We start from the raw sequence: 20,775 nt of genomic DNA on the forward strand, positions 1-20,775 counted from the left end.
TCCCTCTCGGGTGTACGTATGGCTCTATTCAAGAGGAGCGGAGGATATTTCTCGGCCATCCTAGCCAATCTTTATTCCTCAAGCAACGGTTCCAAAACAGACCATCGTTTGTGGGAGTTTGCTGTGTGCAAATTGCTGCAGTGTTCCCGACACTACAACAGCAGTTCCACTTTTTAAAAAGATACTCATTTTGACAGCAAACTGCTTTGAGACCTCTGGAGCTCACAAAAGGCTCGATATAAAAATGAAAGTCTTTCTTTCTTCCAACTGGGGGTGGTGGAACATTTGGACTCTGGGTTGCAGAAGGCAAAAGGGGCACAATCTCACCCACCCCTCCTCTCTCACCCCGATGGGTATGAGTGACCCCTGGCAGAAGTGCAGGCCGTGGGGATGAAGACACGATTGGCCGTGATGCCTACGGGGTTGCCAACTTTGGTCGGTTGTACTCCTGGAGGTTATGGTCCCTCAATCCGGTACCTGGCCCAGTCGAACGGCCTTCCCCTTTGACGTTACTTAGTTTAATTAGGGTGGCACGGTAGTACAGTGGTTAGCACTGTTGCTTCACAGCACCAGGGACACGGGTTTGATTCCCGTCTTGGGTCTCTGTCTGTGCGGAGTCTGCACGTTCTCCCCGTGTCTGCGTGGGTTTCCTCCGGGTGCTCCGGTTTCCTCCCATAAGTCACGATAGACGTGCTGTTAGGTGAATTCTCCCTCCGTGTACCCGAACAGGCGCCGGAATGTGGCGACTAGGGGCTTTTCACCGCAACTTCATTGCAGTGTTAATGTAAGCCTACTTGTGACACTAATAATGATTATATGATATTATTCTAATTGGCAAAGTTGCTAGAAGGATTCCCCCCCCTCCCAAGAACATTTCTTTAATGACCCTCGAGGTTGCTCACAGCAGTGTCCAGGGGAATTAATCTTCAATTGCTGGAGTCCAGGGCCATCCTGGACACTTGTCAACCCGAGATGCCCACCACAGTCGAATTGCCAAGGGTGTGGTTGAGGGAGGCAGAGAGCTGGAGGCTGAGGTGGGTGTTTTAGGGGGTGTGGGGGTGTCGGGGACCCCAGTGGGAGTGGACAGTGGTCTGGGGGCAGCAGGGTGTGAGTGTGTGTGGCGGGGGCCGGCCCGGCCGCTCCGTGTTTCCCCCCGGAGCCCCGATGCGGACGGACCTGCGCCGGCTTCCGGTGAGCGGCGCGGCGCTGAGGGCCCGGCGGGAGGAAACCAACAACAACCCGGGAGAGAGAGACCGGCACCGGGAGAGCCCGGAGCAGCCCCGGGGCCCGGACCGCCCGACGGTGAGGCCCCGCCACACAGCGCAGGAGCCGCCTCCGGGTGAAATTTAGCGCCGGGCCTCCGGCATTAGCTCCAGGTCTGCGCCTTAAAATTCCCCCCCCCCCCCATCATCCACCCCCCCATCATCCACCCCCCCATCATCTCCCCCCCCCCATCATCTCCCCCCCCCATCATCATCTCCCCCCCCCATCATCATCTCCCCCCCCCCCCCATCATCTCCCCCCCCATCATCTCCCCCCCCCCCATCATCTCCCCCCCCCCCATCATCTCCCCCCCCCCCCATCATCTCCCCCCCCCCCCATCATCTCCCCCCCCCCCCCATCATCTCCCCCCCCCCCCATCATCTCCCCCCCCCCCCCATCATCTCCCCCCCCCCCCCATCATCTCCCCCCCCCCCCATCATCTCCCCCCCCCCCCCCCATCATCCACCCCCCCCATCATCTCCCCCCCATCATCTCCCCCCCTCCCCCATCATCTCCCCCCCTCCCCCATCATCTCCCCCCCCATCATCTCTCCCCCCCCCATCATCTCTTCCCCCCCCATCATCTCTTCCCCCCCATCATCTCCCCTCCCCCCCCCATCATCTCCCCTCCCCCCCCCATCATCTCCCCTCCCCCCCCATCATCTCCCCCCCCCCATCATCTCCCCTCCCCCCCCATCATCTCCCCTCCCCCCCCCATCATCTCCCCCCCCCATCATCTCCCCTCCCCCCCCCCATCATGTCCCCCCCCCATCATGTCCCCCCCCCCCATCATCTCCCCCCCCATCATCTCCCCCCCCCCATCATCTCCCCCCCCCATCATCTCCCCCCCCCATCATCTCTTCCCCCCCCCCATCATCTCTTCCCCCCCCCCATCATCTCTTCCCCCCCCCCATCATCTCTCCACCCCCCATCATCTCCCCCCCCCATCATCTCCCTCCCTCATCTTCTCCCCCCCATCATCTCTCCTCCCCATATCTCTCCCAATCATCTCCCCCCCCCATCATCTCCCCCCCCCCATCATCTCCCCCCCCCATCATCTCCCCCCCCCCCATCATCTCCCCCCCCCCATCATCTCCCCCCCCCCCATCATCTTCCCCCCCCCATCATCTCCCCCCCCCCTCATCTCCCCCCCCATCATCTCTTCCCCCCCCCCATCATCTCTTCCCCCCCCCCCCCCATCATCTCCCCCCCCCCCCATCTGCTCCCCCACCATCATCTCTCCTCCCACCATCTCCCCATCACCTCTTCTCCCCCATCATCTCTTCTTCTCCCCATCATGTCTTCTTCTCTCCCATCATCTCTTTTGTCAACTGATGTATGTTCACTTGATAGATGCTGCCTGATTTTCTGGGTGTCTCTAAGCTTTTTGGTTTTTGGTTCCGGTTTCCAACATACCTAATATATTTATTTTATGTATTGAACATGTTCTTCGTTCCCCACCGGGAAACCGGCTCCTGCTGATTTGTGCTGCTTTTGTCTACATCACTAAATACCAACCCCAATAATTGAATTATTTATTTCACACTGTATTGATCACTTGCAGCGGATTGCTCAAATTCATTGGGGGATTTGAAATGTTGCCAAAGGCCTGAGTGCTTCATCATTGCTTGCTTACTGACTGAATTTATAATTTGATCAAAATGTGATTTTATGTTCTGCTTGTCGCAGTTGTACAGAGAAAGCACAATGTCTCTCTATGATGACTTGGGTGTGGAAACCAGCGACTCAAAGACAGAGGGCTGGTCCAAAAACTTCAAACTCCTTCAGTCTCAGCTGCAAGTGAAGAAAGCAACACTTACTCAAACAAAGGTAATACTTTAATAAAAGCAAAAACTCAGCAGGTCTGACAAAATCTGTGGAGAGAGAAACAGAGTTGATATTTTGAGTCCAATTTGAGTCGTCTTCAGTACGTTTTTCTCAAGAAGAGTAATATTGTACTTGAAATGTGTTGTTTCTCACTGCACAGATGCTGCCAGACTGGCTGAAATTTTCCAGAATTTCTGTTTTCACACGCTCAAGAGGTATCTTGCGCAGGCTTTTCTATGTTGTGCATTTTGTTTGCCTGAGCTTCTGCATTTCAACTTTGACATTAGCCACTAAAGTGTGCTGAATCTTGCCTGGACAGTCCGTCTCTGTCTCATGCCCAATATCCACTGAACTTGATATGGTGTCATAGGCGCGATTGCGATAAACTGGTATGAAATGAAATTCTGTGTCTTTGTGGTGCGTGAAGCTACCAGTTTCTGCTATTGTGCCCAGTCTTCATCCAGTACTTTGCCACAGAGTTCAAGGGAAAATGGAAAATTGATGAGCGGTTCGGGCAGAGTGCCCCAACTGCAATACCTGGAGGCCAGATGATCAAGAGAAGCGTTTTCGAACTGCCCACTTTATGGCAGAAGAAAACATGGTTGGTAAGTAGAGAGGAATGAAAATTATTCCAGAAAGCAAAATGATGGGCTGTTTTTGATGAACCGGTCCAAATGACTTTTGTTGTTAACTGGTTATTCACATATTTTATCATCTGAGGTCCTGGTTGTGGTAGTGTTTATCAGCAGGAGATATGTCTCTGTCAATGTAATCTGGTGGAACTATTTATTAAAGATCTTCAATTGGTACTTGCCATCTTTTGCTAGAAAGTAGCACTGGTTCTAATTCATGTCTGCCATTGCTTTTAGACCCAGCGTTCAAAGCAGAGCACAGTTTTAGCTCCAGTAATAGACCTAAAGCGAGGCAGCTCTGGGGATGACAGGCAGATCATTGACACGCCGCCTCATATAGCATCTGGTTTAAAGGTAAGAGCCTCCATAAAGTCTAATGAGTGCCTTTTATCATTTTTAAAATATTACTTTTATTGTTCCTTCCTCCGGCTGTTGGCTCCTTGCTGGAAGTATGTTTGGAGTTGGTGTAGTACCACAGTTTGAAACAATCCTGGGACCTCTCCCAAGTGGCTGTAGGGAATACTGAGGCCACCACTGATTCAGTGGAGATGATTGAATAGCAATCGGAAATGGAAGTCCTCAGTGATAGCTCCTTTAATCTAGGCTCCAATGCCCGGCTCGGATCAAGCGACAGAGAGCGGGTGAATTACATCTTATTTCAAACAAAAGCAATGAATCATGTATTGGCTTTTCAGAATTGCCTCTTTATGGTTTACCTGTAAGCTATGGTGCTGGTTGCATCCATAGTGGATAATCTGAGGCTAAAGAGAAAACCACAAACACTGGAAATCAGCTATAATACAGAGCATTCTGGAAGTACAGGGGATGTGGCCATACAGCCTGTGGTAGCGATAAGTATGAATACTGTGGGTGGGATCCTTCATAATAAATGTTTTGAACACTATTTTGATGTCTCACATTTTAGATTTTAAAACATTTGTAAAAAGGAATTCTTGAAGGAAAAGCGGTTGATTAATTAGGATGTGATCTCACTTTTGCATAAGACCGAGGAACAGGAGTCGACCATTCAGCCCCTCGAGCCCATTCCGCCACTTTTTAGATCATGGCTGATCTAACCTCGACCTCAACCCCACTTTCCTGTCCGTTCTTCATAACCCTTCAATCCATTACTAATTGAAAATCTGTCTATCTCCTCAAATTTACTCAATGTCCCAGCACCCACCAAACTCTGGGGCAGTGAATTCCGCACCTTTTTCACGACCCTTTGAGAGAAGTAATTTCTCCTCATCTCTGTTTTAAAACTGTTAGCCCTTATCCTAAAACTGTGACCTCTCGTTCTAGATTGCTCCACGAGAGGATGCGTCTGCACCACGTCTACTTTGTCAGTATCTTTTATCATCTTATATATCCCAATTAAATCTCCTCTCATTCTTCTAAACTCTCGAGAGTATCGGCCTAAACTGCTCAATCTCCCTTCATACGACAAACCCCTCATCTCTGGAATCAATCTCGTGAACCTCTGAACTGCCTCTAACGCAACTACATCCCTCCTGAAATAAGGGGCCAAAACTGTACACCGTACTCCAGGTGCGGTCTCATCAATGCCTTGTCCAGTTGCAGCAATACTTTCCTAATTTTATACTCTATTCCTTCAGGTATGAATGCCAAAATTCCATGTTGCAAGATATAAATATATTGTTCCGTATAGATGATATCAGAATGATATGATTTAAATCTGATCCTGGCAGGTGAATTGAAATACTCAATCAACATTTAAATTTTTACCCAACTTTACGTGGCCCTGAATTGAAGGCATGGTGACACAGTGGTTAGCGCTGCTGCCTCACAGCGCCAGGGACCTGGGTTCGATTCTGACCTTGACTGTCAGTGTGGAGTTGGCACGTCCTTCCCGAGTCTGCGTGGGTTTCCTCTGGGTGCTCTGGTTTCATCCCACAGTCCAAAGATCTGCAGGTTAGGCGAATTGGCCACGCTGAATTGTCCCTTCGTGTCCAAAGATGTGTAGGTGAGGTGGGGTTACAGGGATAGATGGAGTGCTCTTTCAGCGGATCGGTGCAGATCTGATGGATCGAATGGCCTCCTCCTGCACTCGGGATTCTATGAAGGTTGTGGCTCCAGCTCAGGACTGTGCTCAGCAAGCGCTCACCTTCCTCCATGGCTTATTCTTGATTAATTACCTAGACATTGGTGTACAGGGCACAGTTTTAAAATTTGCAGATGCTACGAAACTTGGAAGCATTGTGTATCATGAGGAAGATGGTGTGGAACTTGATAAGGAGGAAGACAGTTTGGTGGAATGGGCGGACAAGTGGCAGATCGAATTTAATGTAGAGAAGTGATTCATTTTGGTAAGACGAACAGTGTACAATCCTAAAGCGGGGCCTGGAGCAGAAGAACCTGGGGGTAAATGTGCATAAATCATTGGGAGGTCAGCTTGAGAGTGGGAATAATAAAGGACATGGCATCTTGGCAGATGGAGAGAAACTGTTCCCATTGGTAGAAGAATCGAGAACCAGAGGACACAGATTCAAGGTGATTAGCAAAAGAAGTAATGGTCACATGAGGTCAAAGGGCAGGTTCTGGAATGTAATGTTTGCGAGTGTGATGGAGGCAAAATCTTTTTCAGAAGATAATTGGATAATTATCTATCTCAAGGGGAAAAGTTTGAAGGCTATTGGGGAAAAAAGGTGGGGGTGTGGCATTAGGTGAATTGTCCTTGCAGAGAGACGCGCTGGGTCAAGTGGCCTCCTCGTGGTGTAACCATTCTACAATTCCATTGTGATGCTTCATGTATGATCTAAGCAGCATACTTGACCATCTAAAGAGGGTCATGTATGTAACAGGAGGTATTGTTTCTTTTATTATGGATAAATGTTAAATATTATTACTCCTTCCAAGGATCCTGTACCAAGTGGGTTTTCTACAGGAGAGGTCTTGATCCCACTGGCAGATGAATATGACCCCATGTACCCAAATGACTATGAGAAAGTTGTGAAACGGCAGCGTGAGGACAGACAACGACAACGGGAACTGGAGCGACAGAAAGAAATTGAAGAAAGAGAAAAGTAAGTATTTGGGAACCTGTGAGTATTTACTTTTTTAAAATAATATTTTTCCCAAATCAGGGGCACTCTAGCGTGGCCAATTCACGCACACTGGACACCTTTGGTTTGTGGGGGCGAGACCTTCGCAGAAATGGGGAGAATGTGCAAACTCCACATGGACAGTGACCTGGGGCAGGGTTCAACCCGGATCCTTGGCGCCGTGAGGCAGCCGTGCTAATCACCGTGCCACCTGTGAGTATTTTCTTGACTCTGCAGGGAGAATGAAAGAATACTAGCTCACCACAAATGAGCATCTGCTGCATTAAGCGTTTTGGGTAGTTTGGCTCAAGTTTGAGGGTTCTGCTTCTACTGCTCAGAAAGAATGGCATTGGCTCCATTATATGATGTGCCAGATTGTCCAACTGGACCTATTGCAAAGTTTCAACATTGCTTTTAAGTCCTTGCATTTTCCTCAGTGCTACCTGGCACTTATCTAAATGCAAATATGCACAGTAGTTTAGTATCAAATGTTTTGCACCAAGCAATGGGCACATCAAAAGTGTTGGGTAGACATTTTTCAGAGAAATGATTGGAGAGTATGAGAGTCGGGTAATGTACAGGAGGAGGTCTCACTCTTTCTGCCTCTGCGACCCTATCCCCTGGGGCTACTGGGTTTCTTTTATGTGAGGAAGTGAAAACAAAGGGGACCTCGTGCATCATTATGAATATATTCAGGATTGGTGGTTTGGAATTTTATATTCCACTAGTTCAGAACAAGTGGGCATAAGTTTAAGATAGCCACTAGCACATCAAATAAAGAATTTTGAAGGGATTTCTTTATTAAGAGGGTGGTGTGTGAGTGGAGCACTCGACCATATAGATTGGTTGAAGTCGATACCATTGATACATTTCAAGAGGAGAACTGACATGTTCACAAGGGAGAAGGGAATAGAGAAATATGACGGGGCAAATGTGTGGGACTAGTGAGATATGGCGGGGTCAGATGTACGGGAATAGTGGGATATGACAGGGCAGATGTATGGGAATAGTGGGGTATGACAGGGCAGATGTATGGGAATAGTGGGATATGACAGGGCAGATGTACGGGAATAGTGGGCTATGACAGGGCAGATGTATGGGAATAGTGGGATATGACAGGACAGATGTACGGGAATAGTGGGATATGACGGCAGATGTATGGGACTAGTGGGATATGACAGGGCAGATGTATGGGAATAGTGGGATATGACAGGGCAGATGTACGGGAATAGTGGGATATGACAGGGCAGATGTATGGGAATAGTGGGATATGACAGGGCAGATGTATGGGAACAGTGGGATATGACAGGGCAGATGTACGGGAATAGTGGGCTATGACGGCAGATGTATGGGAATAGTGGGTTCTGACAGGGCAGATGTATGGGAATAGTGGGATATGACAGGGCAGATGTATGGGAATAGTGGGATATGACGGCAAATGTATGGGAATAGTGGGATATGACAGAGCAGATGAATGGGAATAGTGGGATATGGCGGGGCAGATGTATGGGAATAGTGGGATATGGCGGCAGATGTATGGGACTAGTGGGATATGACAGGGCAGATGTATGGGAATAGTGGGATATGGCGGGGCAGATGTATGGGACTAGTGGGATATGGCGGGGCAGATGTATGGGACTAGTGGTATATGACAGGGCAGATGTATGGGAATAGTGGGATATGACAGAGCAGATGTATTGGAATAGTGGGATATGACAGGGCAGATGTATGGGACTAGTGGGATATAACGGCAGATGTATGGGAATAGTGGGATATGACAGGGCAGTTGTATGGGAATAGTGGGATATGGCAGGGCAGATGTATGGGAATATTGGGATATGACAGGGCAGATGTATGGGAATATTGGGATATGACAGGGCAGATGTATGTGAATAGTGGGATATGACAGGGCAGATGTATGGGAATAGTGGGATATGACAGGGCAGATGCATGTGAATAGTGGGATATGGCAGGACAGATGTATAGGAATAGTGGGATATGACGGGGCAGATGTATGGGAATAGTGGGATATGACAGGGCAGATGTATGGGACTAGTGGGATATGACAGGGCAGATGTATGGGAATAGTGGGATATGACGGCAGATGTATGGGAATAGTGGGATATGACAGGGCAGATGTATGGGAATAGTGGGATATGGCGGGGCAAATAATAATTGTTTATTGTCATGAGTAGGCTTCAATGAAGTTACTGTGAAAAGCCCCTAGTCACCACATTCCAGCACCTGTTCAGGGAGGCTGATACGGGAATTGAACCCGCGCTGCTGGCATTGTTTTGTATTACAAGCCAGCGATTTAGCCCACTGTGCTAAACAAGCCCCCTGTATGGGACACGGGCGATATGGCGGGGGCCGATGTAATTAAATGTTAGGAAGCTCGTGTGAAGCATTTATTTGGCATTGACCAGTTTTGTCTGATACCCTGTCTTCTTGATTCACCCCGGATATTATCACTATAGATCTAGCAGCATTGTACACTTGTATAAAATAATATGTACGTGTCAAAGTAATTTCTATATTTATACATCCAGGCGAAGGAAAGAGAGACATGAACAACCTAGTGGGTTGCCGAGAAGACCAGATCCAGAATCGGATGAAGATGACGAAGAAAGAGAAAAAGAAAGGCGAAAAAGGAGTAGGTACCCTTGCGGTCTTTACAGGGTGGTATTGTGACTGTTGGTAGGTTAGTAGACACCGTTGAGAGGTGTTAATGCTAAAGGAGATTGACGGGTAGACACAGCAGATGTTTCCTCTTGTTGGACATTCCAGAACGAGAGGCTACAGTTCTAGGCTAAGGGATGTCAAATTTAAAACAGAAAGGAGGAGGTATTACTTCACTCAAAGGGTTGTGAATCTGTGGAATTCTCTAACCCAGAGTACAGTGGATGGCAGAACACTAAACAAATTGAAGGAGGAGGTGGCTAGGTTTTTAATTAGCAACGGGATGAAAGGTTTCGGGGAGCGAGGCAGGAAGGTGGCGATGATGAGATCAGCTATGATTGTATTAAACAGCGGAGCAGGCTCGAGGGGCTGAATTACCAACATTGCTTCTTATGTTCTTTACAGGTTGGTGTTGTGACTGTTAGGTTAGAAGTAGACACCATGGCGGTCTTTACAGTGTGGTGTTGTGACTGTTGCTTTCAGTTTCTTTTCACTCTTGAGATCGGCATTCATTCCTGCACAGGCAAAAGTTTTCACCAGTTGAATAATCTTTATTTTATTGTATTTTAGGTATGGGAGGAGCAGCAATTGCCCCACCTTCGTCGCTTGTTGAAAAGGACAAAGAACGTATGTACAATGATTTACGCTGTAAACTCGGTTTGATTGTCAAATATGTTTCTCTGACGTTGGTCAAACATTTTGCAATGACATACTGCCTACAATGTAAATATTGCAAATATATCAGTGAATTGGAGCTGGTGCCTGTTTCCCTTGTCCTCCTCATTTTTGTTTCCTCGAGATCACAGAATTTTTATATGTCTAGTTTCAGAATGTTTGTGTCAGGGATCTTGTTTCTTTTGTGTCTTGGGAAGTCTTGGAATTTTTGTGTGTATTACTTTGGACATCTTTTGTTGGGGACGTATATTACAACTTGGATTTCTCTGTATATAGGGGTGGTTCACTCGTTGATTTTTATGCGGCTCTGAAAGATTGGACATCCTTCCATGAGGGGCTCACTGACCTTTGGTTTCCAGTTTATGGTGAAGGGTCATCATCCTAAACATGCAGACAATAAGACGGAGCAGAAGTTGGCCACTCGGCCCATCAAGTCTGCTCTACCATTCACTGAGAGCATGGCTGATCGGATATAATCCTCAAATCCATTTTTATCCCCATAACCCTTGATTCCCTTACTGATTAAAAATATGTTCACCTCGGCCTTGAACATACTGAATGACCCAGCCTCCACAGCTCTCTGCGGTAAAGAATTCCACAGATTCACTACCCTCCGAGAAGAAATTCCTCCTCATCTCTGTCTTAAATGGGCGACCGCTTGCTCTGAGATTGTGCCCTCTGGTCCTAGACTCTCCCACAAGGGGAAACAACCTCTCAGCATCTCCCCTGTCAAGCCCCATGAGAATCCTACATGTCTCAATAAGGTCGCCTCTTATTCTTCTGAACTCCAATGAGTGCAGGCCCAACCTAATCAAGTTTTCCTCGTAAGAAAATCCCTCCATACCCGGGATCAACTCAGTGAACCTTCTCTGGACTGCCTCCAATGCCGGTATATCTTTCTTAGACAAGGGGACCAAACTGTTCACCGTATTCAATTCTTTTCTCTTTGCAGATGCTGATGGCTGTGCTGTGCATTTCCTATTTATACTTCGGATTTCTGGCATATACAGCTTGTTTTTATTTCAAAGCAGATTACTCTGATCTCAAAGCTATTCATTTTCCATACTCTGTGTCAAAGATCGTTTATAGGATATTGAAAGAAAATAATTGTCTAATTACCATGCAATGAGTAAAAACGTTCAACACTCGGGAAAGATTTAGTCTCGCACAAACCTTCTGATGAGACTGCTCAGCTACCTCATTTCGATAATCAAATGTGTCAAAGCTTGGAGGAGGCAGTTAGTTGTAAAATAAATGGACAAGTGAATTGTGACTGGAAGATTAGGTGATGATCTAGCAGCTGTTTATGGCGTTTGGAGGATTGTATTGGATGGATCATAAGACAGTGGCCTAGTAACTGGCATATCCCACACTCTAACCATCAAGCAAAGGATTCAGCCCTCGGTCAATGAAGGCTGCAGGAGGGCATGTCAGGAATAGCACTGGGCAAATATAAAAATTAACCGTCAATCTGGCAAAGCTACAACACTAGGTGAGATCTGAGCTCTGTACTCTTTCCGCATCCAGTTGTGAATGGTGGTGGACAATTAAACAATGAGCAGGCAGAGGAGACAGAAATATCTCCATCATCTATGATGGGGCAGCGTAGCACAGCAGTGCAAAGAAGCATTTGCTGAGCGAATGATCCATCTCGGCCGCCTCTTGAGGTTCCCAGCATCTCAGATGCCGGACTTCCGCTTATTCAATTCACTCCATGGCGCCGATGTCCCAGGTCCGATCCCGGCTCTGGGTCACTGTCCATGTGGAGTTTGCACATTCTCCTCATGTTGGCGTGGGTTTCGCCCCCACAACCCAAAGATGTGCAGGGTAGGTAGATTGACCACGCTAAATTGCCCCTTAATTGGAAAAAATGAATTGGGCACTCTAAATGTTTTTAAAAATTCAATTCACTCCACGTGATATCAAGAAATGGTTGAAGGCATTGGATACTGCGGAGCTTGTGGGGCTGACAAGATCCCGGCAATAGTATTGAAGACCCTAGCCAATACTGGCATATTGTGGAAAATGTCCCAGGTATGTACTGTCCCCAAAGAGCAAGATAAATCCAGTCTGCCAGGTATCGCCTCATCAGGGCCCCCCACAGTCATCGCAAAATTGAAGGAAGATGTCATCGACAGTATTATCAAGCAGCACTTTGCAAGAAGCTGCTCACTGCCTCTCCAGCTGGATTCCACCAGGGCCATTCAGCTTCTGACCTCAATGCAGCCTTGGTCCAAGTATGGACAAAAGAGCTCAACTCCAGAGATGAGGTGGGAGTGACTGCCCTTGACATGAGAGAGCCCGAACAACATTAAAGTCAATGTGAATCGGGGAAACCTCTCCCTTGTCGGAGTCATACCTGGCACAAAGGGAGGTAGTTATGGTTGTTGGAGGCTAATCATCTCGCTTCCGGAACCTCGCTACAGAAGATCCTCAGTTTAGTGTCTTGGCCAACCATCATCTGCTGCTTCATCAATGTAAGGTCAGTGGGCATGTTCATTCATTGCACAATGTTCAGCACCATTTGAAGCAGCCTGTGAGTACAAATGTAGCAAGGCCTGGACAATATTCATGCTTGGCCTGATAAGTGGCAAGTAACATTCTTGCCACAAATGTTCAGGCAGTGACCATCTCCAACAAGAGAGAATCTCCCTTTGGCATTCAATGACATTATCATTGTTGGATTCCCCCACTATCAACTCCGAGTGTTACCATTCACCAGAAACGGAACTGACCAACCCTATAAATACTGTGGCTACAAGCGCAGGCCAGATGCTGGGAATGCTGCAGAAAATATCTCGTCCTGACTCACCAAAGCCGATCCACCATCTACAAGGCACAAATCAGACGCGTGATGGAATACTCAACATTTGCCTGGATGAGTGCAGCTGCAACAATCTGAATAAGCCCTACACCAACCAGGATAAAAGCAACCCGCTTGCTCAGAACCTCATCCACCAACCTTAACATTTACTCCCTCCACCACCAATGAACAGTGGCAGCAGTTTGCACTATGTACAAGATGCACAGCAGCACTGCGCCAGTCTTCCTTGACCTCACTAAGGACAAGAGCAGCAAACGCAGGGAGCACCACCGTCTGCAAGTTCCTCTCCAAGCCACACACCATTCCAAGTTGGAACAATATCGCTGTTCCTTCACTGTTGCTGGATCAAAATTCTGGATCTCCCTTCCTAAACAGCACTGCATATGTACCTGCACCACACTTACTGCAGTGGTTCAAAAAGGTGGCTCACCTACCACCTACTCGAGGCCAATTAGGGATGGGCAACAAATGCCAGCTTTGCCCACATCACATGAGAGAGTAAAAGAAAGGTAGCGAATATCAGTTTTCTGTGGTAAGGCCACCCAGAACAAAGGAGCATAACCTTGAAATTCAAGCTAAGATGTGTGGAGTTGATGCTGGGGAGCAGTTCTTCATCAGAAGGGTCATAGAGATTTAGAGTTCTGTCAGCCAAAAAGCTGCTGAGGTTGTGGGCCAAATGGAAATTTCAAAACCGATCGATAAATTAATGTTCATAGGGATATCGGTATAAGAAACCAAAGCAGGTGAATGGAATTAATATACAGACAAGGCATGATCTAATGGACTAGTGAAACTGGTTTGAGGACGGAATGGCTTCCTCCTACACGGTGGTCACTCGTTGGGAATTTCTACTGTATAAATTTATTGTGCTCCATTTTAGACCGACAACTCTCTTCCATGTCCTCAGAATGTTCTGAAGCCAGTTCCTCTTTTGTTCTGACCAGTGTTAACCTTCTGGACTTTCTGTTGTCATTGTTTCCAAGTCTCATTGGGATTAAAGTAAGCAAAGTCACCGTAGTCCCAGATGACCACAGGCTGTTTTCCCCTTTGATTGGGGGGGGGGGGGGGAAGAGCTGACCGGTGGTGATTTAACCTCAAGGCCACCATTACTGTGACCAGTTTTCAATTCCAGATGTTATTAATTGTATTTAAATTCCATCAGCTGCCGTGGTGAGATTTGAGCCCATGTCCCTGAGCGTTGCCCTAGCCCTCTGGATTACTGGTCCAGTGACATTACCACTATTCCACAATCTCTCCCTCTTTTCCCTCCACTTTATCCCCGGATATTTCATCCCTTTTCCATCATTTATTATTCTCTGATTTACATGATTTTTATATTAACTCTCTCTGAATTTGAGCTGTAAACGCCGTCTCTGGCTTCCGAGGAATCCATACTTCCTTTTCCAGCCCTGCATTCTAATTTAGTTCAGGAATCTTGTTTGTAAGCCCTACAGATCAGCCCCCCCATCCCAATTAATATTGAAAATCATTTCTACTTTTAAAAAAATGTTCTTGTCAATTGCTTCCAAAATAAACTCCCGAAATATTCTGGAGATTTTGTTTTCAGAAATAGAAACAAAAACGTCCGGAACGTCTGAGGATCCTGGGATTATATTCATTGGAGTTTAGGAGGTTGAGGGGTGATCTAATAGAAACTTACAAGATAATGAATGGCTTAGATAGGGTGGACGTAGGGAAGTTGTTTCCATTAGCAGGGGAGACTAGGACCCGGGGGTACAGCCTGAGAATAAAAGGGAGTCACTTTAGAACAGAGATGAGGAGAAATGTCTTCAGCCAGAGTGGTGGGTCTGTGGAATTCATTGCGACAGAGGGCGGTGGAGGCCGGGACGGTGAGTGTCATTAAGACAGAAGTTGATAAATTCTTGATTTCTCGAGGAATTAAGGGCTATGGAGAGAGAGCGGGTAAATGGAGTTGAAATCAGCCATGATTGAATGGTGGAGTGGACTCGATGGGCCGAATGGCCTTACTTCCGCTCCTATGTCTTATGGTTTGCACTTGTTTACTGTACTCGACGAATAAAAGGGGAAACGTTCTCATCTTGGTCGCTAATTTGCTGTTTTCCTCTTTTTTACGCAAGTCATTGCACCTTTCCAGTATGAGGATGAATCCAGACCACGTACTGCACCTAGCAAGGCTGCGATTCCCCCTCCAATCTATGAGGAACCAGAGAGACCACGGTCACCGCCTGGGCCCACCAACTCCTTCATTGCAAACATGGGGTCGGTGAAAACAAACAAATTTCTTTATCAAAATTCTACACAGTATGGATTGTCAGTTGAATCTCTGACACACAATTGCTATTTTGAACAATTCAGATTTATGTATGTGCATTTCCCAGCGTATATATACTTGCTCCAAAACTCTCACTCTTATTTTATTTTTTAAAATCGCTTATTGTCACAAGTAGGCTTCAAATGAAGTTACTGTGAAAAGCTCCTAGTCGCCACATTCCGGCGCCTGTTCGGGGAGGCTGGTACGGGAATTGAACCTGCGCTGCTGGCCTGCCTTGGTCTGCTTTCAAAGCCAGCGATTTAGCCCTGTGCTAACCCAGCCCCAGGCATGTACATGAAATACGGTCTAAATTTGTTACAAAAATAACTCTCCTAACTCCCTGAAGCCTGCCCGCCAAGTCGCAGGTTAGACGTGTGATGGAAAACTCCCCACTTGCCTAAATCCAACAACACTTGAAGCTTGACATCATCCAGGACAAAGCCAAGGTTGACACACCTTCCATCATTTTAAGCATTCACTCCCTTCACCCTGTGCTTAGTGACAGCATTGTGCACCATAGCAAGATGCAGTGCAGCAACTCACCAAGGCTTCTTCGATTGCACCACCTGCAAAATGTATCAAGGCAAAAGGTGCTTGAGAAATCTCCACTCTCCAGTTCCCTTCACAGTTTCACATGAACCCGACTTGGAACTATATCGTCATTCCTTTATTATTGCTATGTCAAAAATCAAAGTTGGGAATCTTTTTTGAAATAAATTTAAAGTATCCAATTCTTTTTCCCCCCCCCCCAATTAAGGGCATTTAGCGTGACCAATCCACCTACCTTGCACATCTTTGGGTTGTGGGAGTAAGGCCCATGCAAACACGGGGACAATGTGCAAACTCCACACAGACAGTGACCTGGAGCCAGGATCAAACCTGGGTCCTCGACGCCATGCGGCAGCAGTGCTAACCACTGCGCCACCGTGCTGCCCTCTTAAGTGGGGAAGCTGATGTGATTGGTAAAGTGTTGATTTTCCACCCTAACCAATTCTACTCTCCATTGAAGCCAATGAGTAATATTGCCTGGGGTCCAACCTAAATTTCACCCGACCCTGTGGGTTCCCGGTATGGTTAGACTTGCCCCCAATATTGGAGCTGAAAGGACAGTAAAGTTACTGTGACTATGTCGCGAGATTCTTCTTAGCAGTAGTTTTAATGTATTGGCAACTAGAATTTTTTACACAGTTGAAAGGAAAGCTTGAAAAATAAAATGAGTTAAAAATAATTTTACGTATGTGCTATACAGCCACCTGAAGAGGCGGTATGCCAAGCACCACAGTACTTTGCAGACTTAGCTGTATTACCGAGACATAGAAGAAATGGTTGACGTCACTTTGAAGAAGGTGTTAGGAAAATTGCTCTCAGTATAAATCATCTGAATTTGGGGATAGAGACCACAATATTAAAATGTGCAGATAATGCAGAAAGAGGGATTCAGTTAATTGTGAAACAAAGGTTTCTGCGGCTTTGTGGGTGATGGGGGGGGGGGAGTGGAATGGCGTTGATGACAGATGAGTAGATTGGGGGGATACATTAGGATGAAACTAAATGTGGGTGTGCAAGGTGATGCAAGTGGCGGTTCCCATACCAAACAACTGCTCATTTTGTTGCCCTTGGCCACCAGATGGCAGTGTTAATCTCAAAAATGCTTGGCAGCAAGACAACTCTTTAACGTGTGCTGGGGAGTACAGGGAAGGCACAAACTCACATTTAGGCTTCAGCTTTATTTTAATGTGTATATTTTTCTGGTTTTAGTCGGGCTAACCTTTTGCAAAGTTTAATTTCACTTGTTTTGCTCGCTGGCAATCTGGTGTCATGTGGTAACTACTCCTGCCTAGATTTATATTTTTCCACCCTTGCTGAGAGGCCAATTCACAAATAAGAGACTGACGTGATGCAATGGCACACAGTGGGCTGGCTTACGATTAACGTAGCAACAGTTCTTTTTGTCTGCGTGTTCGCCTCGTTACGTTATTTTGCAGACACGTGGATTTAACTCTGCGCCAGGTTGAGCTACACCTGGTGCTATATTGCAGTGTCCTTCAACACGTGGATCTTGGAATTTTCCTGAAAATTGTATAACGTAGAAACAGATTTAGAGAGTAACATCTTTTATTTATACAGCACTTTTGATGCGTGCCACATTATTACAAGGAATTTCACAGGAGTGTTACCAAACCAAAGAGGAGAGAGATTGAGAAGGGAGGAAATTGCAGAGCTTGGGGCTTTGGCAGCTGAAAGCACAGCTAAAGGGCTATGAAATTGGATACAAAGTGCATCCACCAATTCCAATAGCTGGCTTTTAATTTACACACATCCTTCTTTTTTTCACAGTGGCACGGTGGCACACAAAATTATGCAGAAATATGGCTTCCGCGAGGGGCAAGGCCTAGGAAAACACGAACAAGGTTTGAGCACAGCACTGTCAGTGGAGAAGACAAGCAAACGAGGAGGAAAGATTATTGTTGGCGATAGCGCAGAAAAAGGTACCCGCACCCATGAGGCTCTAGTACTGGGTCCAAATATTAATGCTTTTATCAAAACTACTATACCTGCAAATAAAAATATTGAATGAGAAATATTAACAGAATAATGGGCTCCATACACCTTTTGTAATTTGAGATGAAATCTACAGTATTAATTTTAAATTTCTTCCTGTCCAGGTTGTGCTGCACACTAAGTGACACATTTGTGCAAATTCATTTGAATGCGCCATCCTCCATATGCAAACTTCACAGGGAACAGAAGGGCTAAATCAGTGTGTGCCAGCAATGATTTAAAAATATCAGAGCAGTGCTTTGTAAACTCATTGGAGAACTGTATCATACAGACACAGTGGGCTGGATTCTCCGCTTCCTGGCCCCAAAATCACGTTCGGCGAGGGGACGGGGAATCCCTGATGATGCCAAAATCGGGGGCGGCGTTGCTTTCACGATGCACCGCCCCCTGAAAAGTGGCGTACTCCTCCATATCCTGAGGCCCGCCTCGTGGTGCTCCATCCCCGACCGGCCGAGTTCACAATGGCATTGGATTCTCGTGGTCTCGCCCGTTGTGAACTTGGCCTGGCGGCTGCGGACTCAGTCCGGCACTGCCACTGTCGGGGGAAGAGCCAATCCACGGACGGACGGGGGGGGGGGGGGGGGGGGGGTTAGGGGGGGACTTCATTCGGGGCTGGGGCCGATAATGTTCCGGGCTGTTTCGGCAGCTAGAGCTGGGAGCTCTACGCTGCCTCTCATAGAATTTACAGTGCAGAAGGAGGCCATTCGGCCCATCGAGTCTGTACCGGCTCTTGGAAAGAGCACCCTACCCAAGGTCAACACCTCCACCCTATCCCCATAACCCAGTAACCCCACCAACACTAAGGGCAATTTTGGACACTAAGGGCAATTTATCATGGCCAATCCACCTAACCTGCACCTCTTTGGACTTTGGGAGGAAACCGGATCACCCGGAGGAAACCCACGCACACACGGGGAGGATGTGCAGACTCCGCACAGACAGTGACCCAAGCCGGAATCGAACCTGGGACCCTGGAGCTGTGAAGCAATTGTGCTATCCACAATGCTACCGTGCTGCCTCTGTGCAAGCCCCCAGCAAAACGGGGAATCGGTGGCTGTTTTGCACCAGTTTTCCAGGTGTAAAACACCACCGCCTTCACGCTGGCGTGGTGACTTAGTCTCCCAAACAGAGAATCCAGCCCAATGTCTGGTATCTGTATTAAAGGGACATTGTAACTTCACTTCCCTTCACTGAAAATTACTTTATAAATTGCCATCAAATAATTTTTTTAAAATCTTCCATGGGACGTGGGTGTCGCAGGCTGTGCCAGCATTTATTGCCCATCCCTAAATGCCCCCTTGAGGGAATTCAACCACACTGCAGTGGGTCTGGGGTCACATGTAGGCCTGACCAGGTTAGGATGGCAGATTTCCTTCCCTAAAGGACATTAGTGAACCAGTTGAGGGTCATTTCCTCTCCAATATCCCAAGTGATTTTAACCTTTTGTATCAAGGTGTCTCTCTCTTATTTTATGTTATGCATTCTTGTCTCAAACACATCAAAATACAGAGCCGGAGTGTCTTGCTGACAACAGCAGCTGGCTTTGAAAACGCTACTGATTTAATCTGAATTTATTCCTGTCATCAGAAAGATCAGGGCAATTAAAACGATCAAATAATGGACATTAAAAGCAAAAGAAGAAGAAATGTCTCTTCCTCTCATGTTGTTTCTGTTTCTCCCTGTCCCTTTCAGGACCTTTTGCAATATGCACTCCTCGTTCAACCAGGATAAAATTCCAAGAAAAAGTACCAAATATTCCTGGCCTCGCCCTGTGATCTTTTTCATCCAAGTGACTTGCACGACTTGCTTTCTGTACCTTGTGTTTCTTGGAAATTACATTACCGAATCGCAGGATGGTTACAGATAGGTGCCATTCAGCCCGTGCTGCCTCCCTGAAGGAGCCGCTCCTCCCCGCCTTCTCCCCATCGTACTTTTTGGATAGTATTCCAATTCCCTCTTGTAAACCGCGATTGAACCTGCCTCCACCACACTCTCTGGTACTGCATGCTGGATTCTAACCACTCAGACATTTCCCCTTGTCACCATTGCTTCTTTCGCCAATTACCTTAAATCTGAGCTCTCAATCTTTCCACCAAGAGGAACAGTTTCTCCCTACCTATTCTGTCCAAGCGCAGTGATACTGGCCATGATTAGTGTTTGGGACTCTTGTTCTGTTATTCTAATCCAGTGCATGCACTATGCAGTATGCCTTTAGGGCACTTTAACTTTTACAATTTAGCTTCATAGATGAAATTGTGTTTCAGTAAAACTTGGTAAAATGGCAGTACGTGAATTTATATTGACTTTTGGTTGACTTAACAGTGGAAATGCCTGTCACTACCAAGAAATCAGAAGCAAACCCACTGACAGAGATCTTGAAAAATCCCACAAAAGTGGTCTTATTACGGGTAAGGAATGAAGGCGTTAACCTGTTTGCATTTTAAAATTTGGAATCAGAAACTAATAAGTTTATTAAAAAAGATGCACATTTTTGTAACTGATCTCGATACGTATACAATTGATCTGTGCATCATTCACATGAAAATCCTACCTTGCATATAGATTTTCAGTTGCCATAAAGACAATGGTGATAGTCGTCACACTTCTGCTAAAATACTACAGCCGTTACCAAATGATGGAAACTTGCTTGTGCTGGTGTCCCAGGTGCAGTTCGAGTTTGCAGATGATTACGTTCCTGTGTGAATCTCTGATTCATGCATCAGATATTGGGATGACTACTGTTCTATAATCTTGTGATTGTTTCTAAATTTACCTTCTAAGCAAGTGATTAAATTGTGGTACAGGGAGACATTACATCTTTCTGTGGAACCTATTGGACAGTGGCCATTTCTGTCTGACATTATAAAATAGAAATATAGGGCAAGATCGCCACGGGCGAGACGCGGACAATGGAGAATCCATTGACCTCGGGCAGGATTCTCCGGTCGCTCGGCGGACG

The 20,775-nt window shown here is 46.7% G+C and overlaps 1 protein-coding gene across 5 annotated transcripts in view; it reads left to right on the plus strand.

The window, feature by feature from the left end:
• Nucleotides 1-1,143: 1,143 nt before the first annotated feature.
• rbm17 (RNA binding motif protein 17) overlaps nucleotides 1,144-20,775 on the plus strand; it is a 30,034-nt gene continuing 10,402 nt past the window's right edge. Inside the window, exons 1-9 of one of the 5 annotated variants that reach the window (XM_072471018.1) lie at nucleotides 1,144-1,302; nucleotides 2,952-3,092; nucleotides 3,959-4,075; nucleotides 6,599-6,765; nucleotides 9,333-9,436; nucleotides 10,033-10,089; nucleotides 15,061-15,202; nucleotides 17,592-17,743; nucleotides 20,139-20,224. In XM_072471018.1, the coding sequence (XP_072327119.1) occupies nucleotides 1,165-1,302; nucleotides 2,952-3,092; nucleotides 3,959-4,075; nucleotides 6,599-6,765; nucleotides 9,333-9,436; nucleotides 10,033-10,089; nucleotides 15,061-15,202; nucleotides 17,592-17,743; nucleotides 20,139-20,224 (1,104 nt within the window). In that variant the 5' untranslated portion in view covers nucleotides 1,144-1,164. Of the gene's footprint in view, nucleotides 1,377-2,951; nucleotides 3,093-3,958; nucleotides 4,076-6,598; nucleotides 6,766-9,332; nucleotides 9,437-10,032; nucleotides 10,090-15,060; nucleotides 15,203-17,591; nucleotides 17,744-20,138; nucleotides 20,225-20,775 lie in introns of all 5 variants that reach the window. The other 4 variants (XM_072471020.1, XM_072471022.1, XM_072471021.1 and 1 more) reach the window with 4 other exon arrangements.

This window comes from Scyliorhinus torazame, chromosome 13 (genome assembly GCF_047496885.1).
Source record: "Scyliorhinus torazame isolate Kashiwa2021f chromosome 13, sScyTor2.1, whole genome shotgun sequence".
Classification (NCBI taxonomy): Eukaryota; Metazoa; Chordata; class Chondrichthyes; order Carcharhiniformes; family Scyliorhinidae; genus Scyliorhinus; species Scyliorhinus torazame.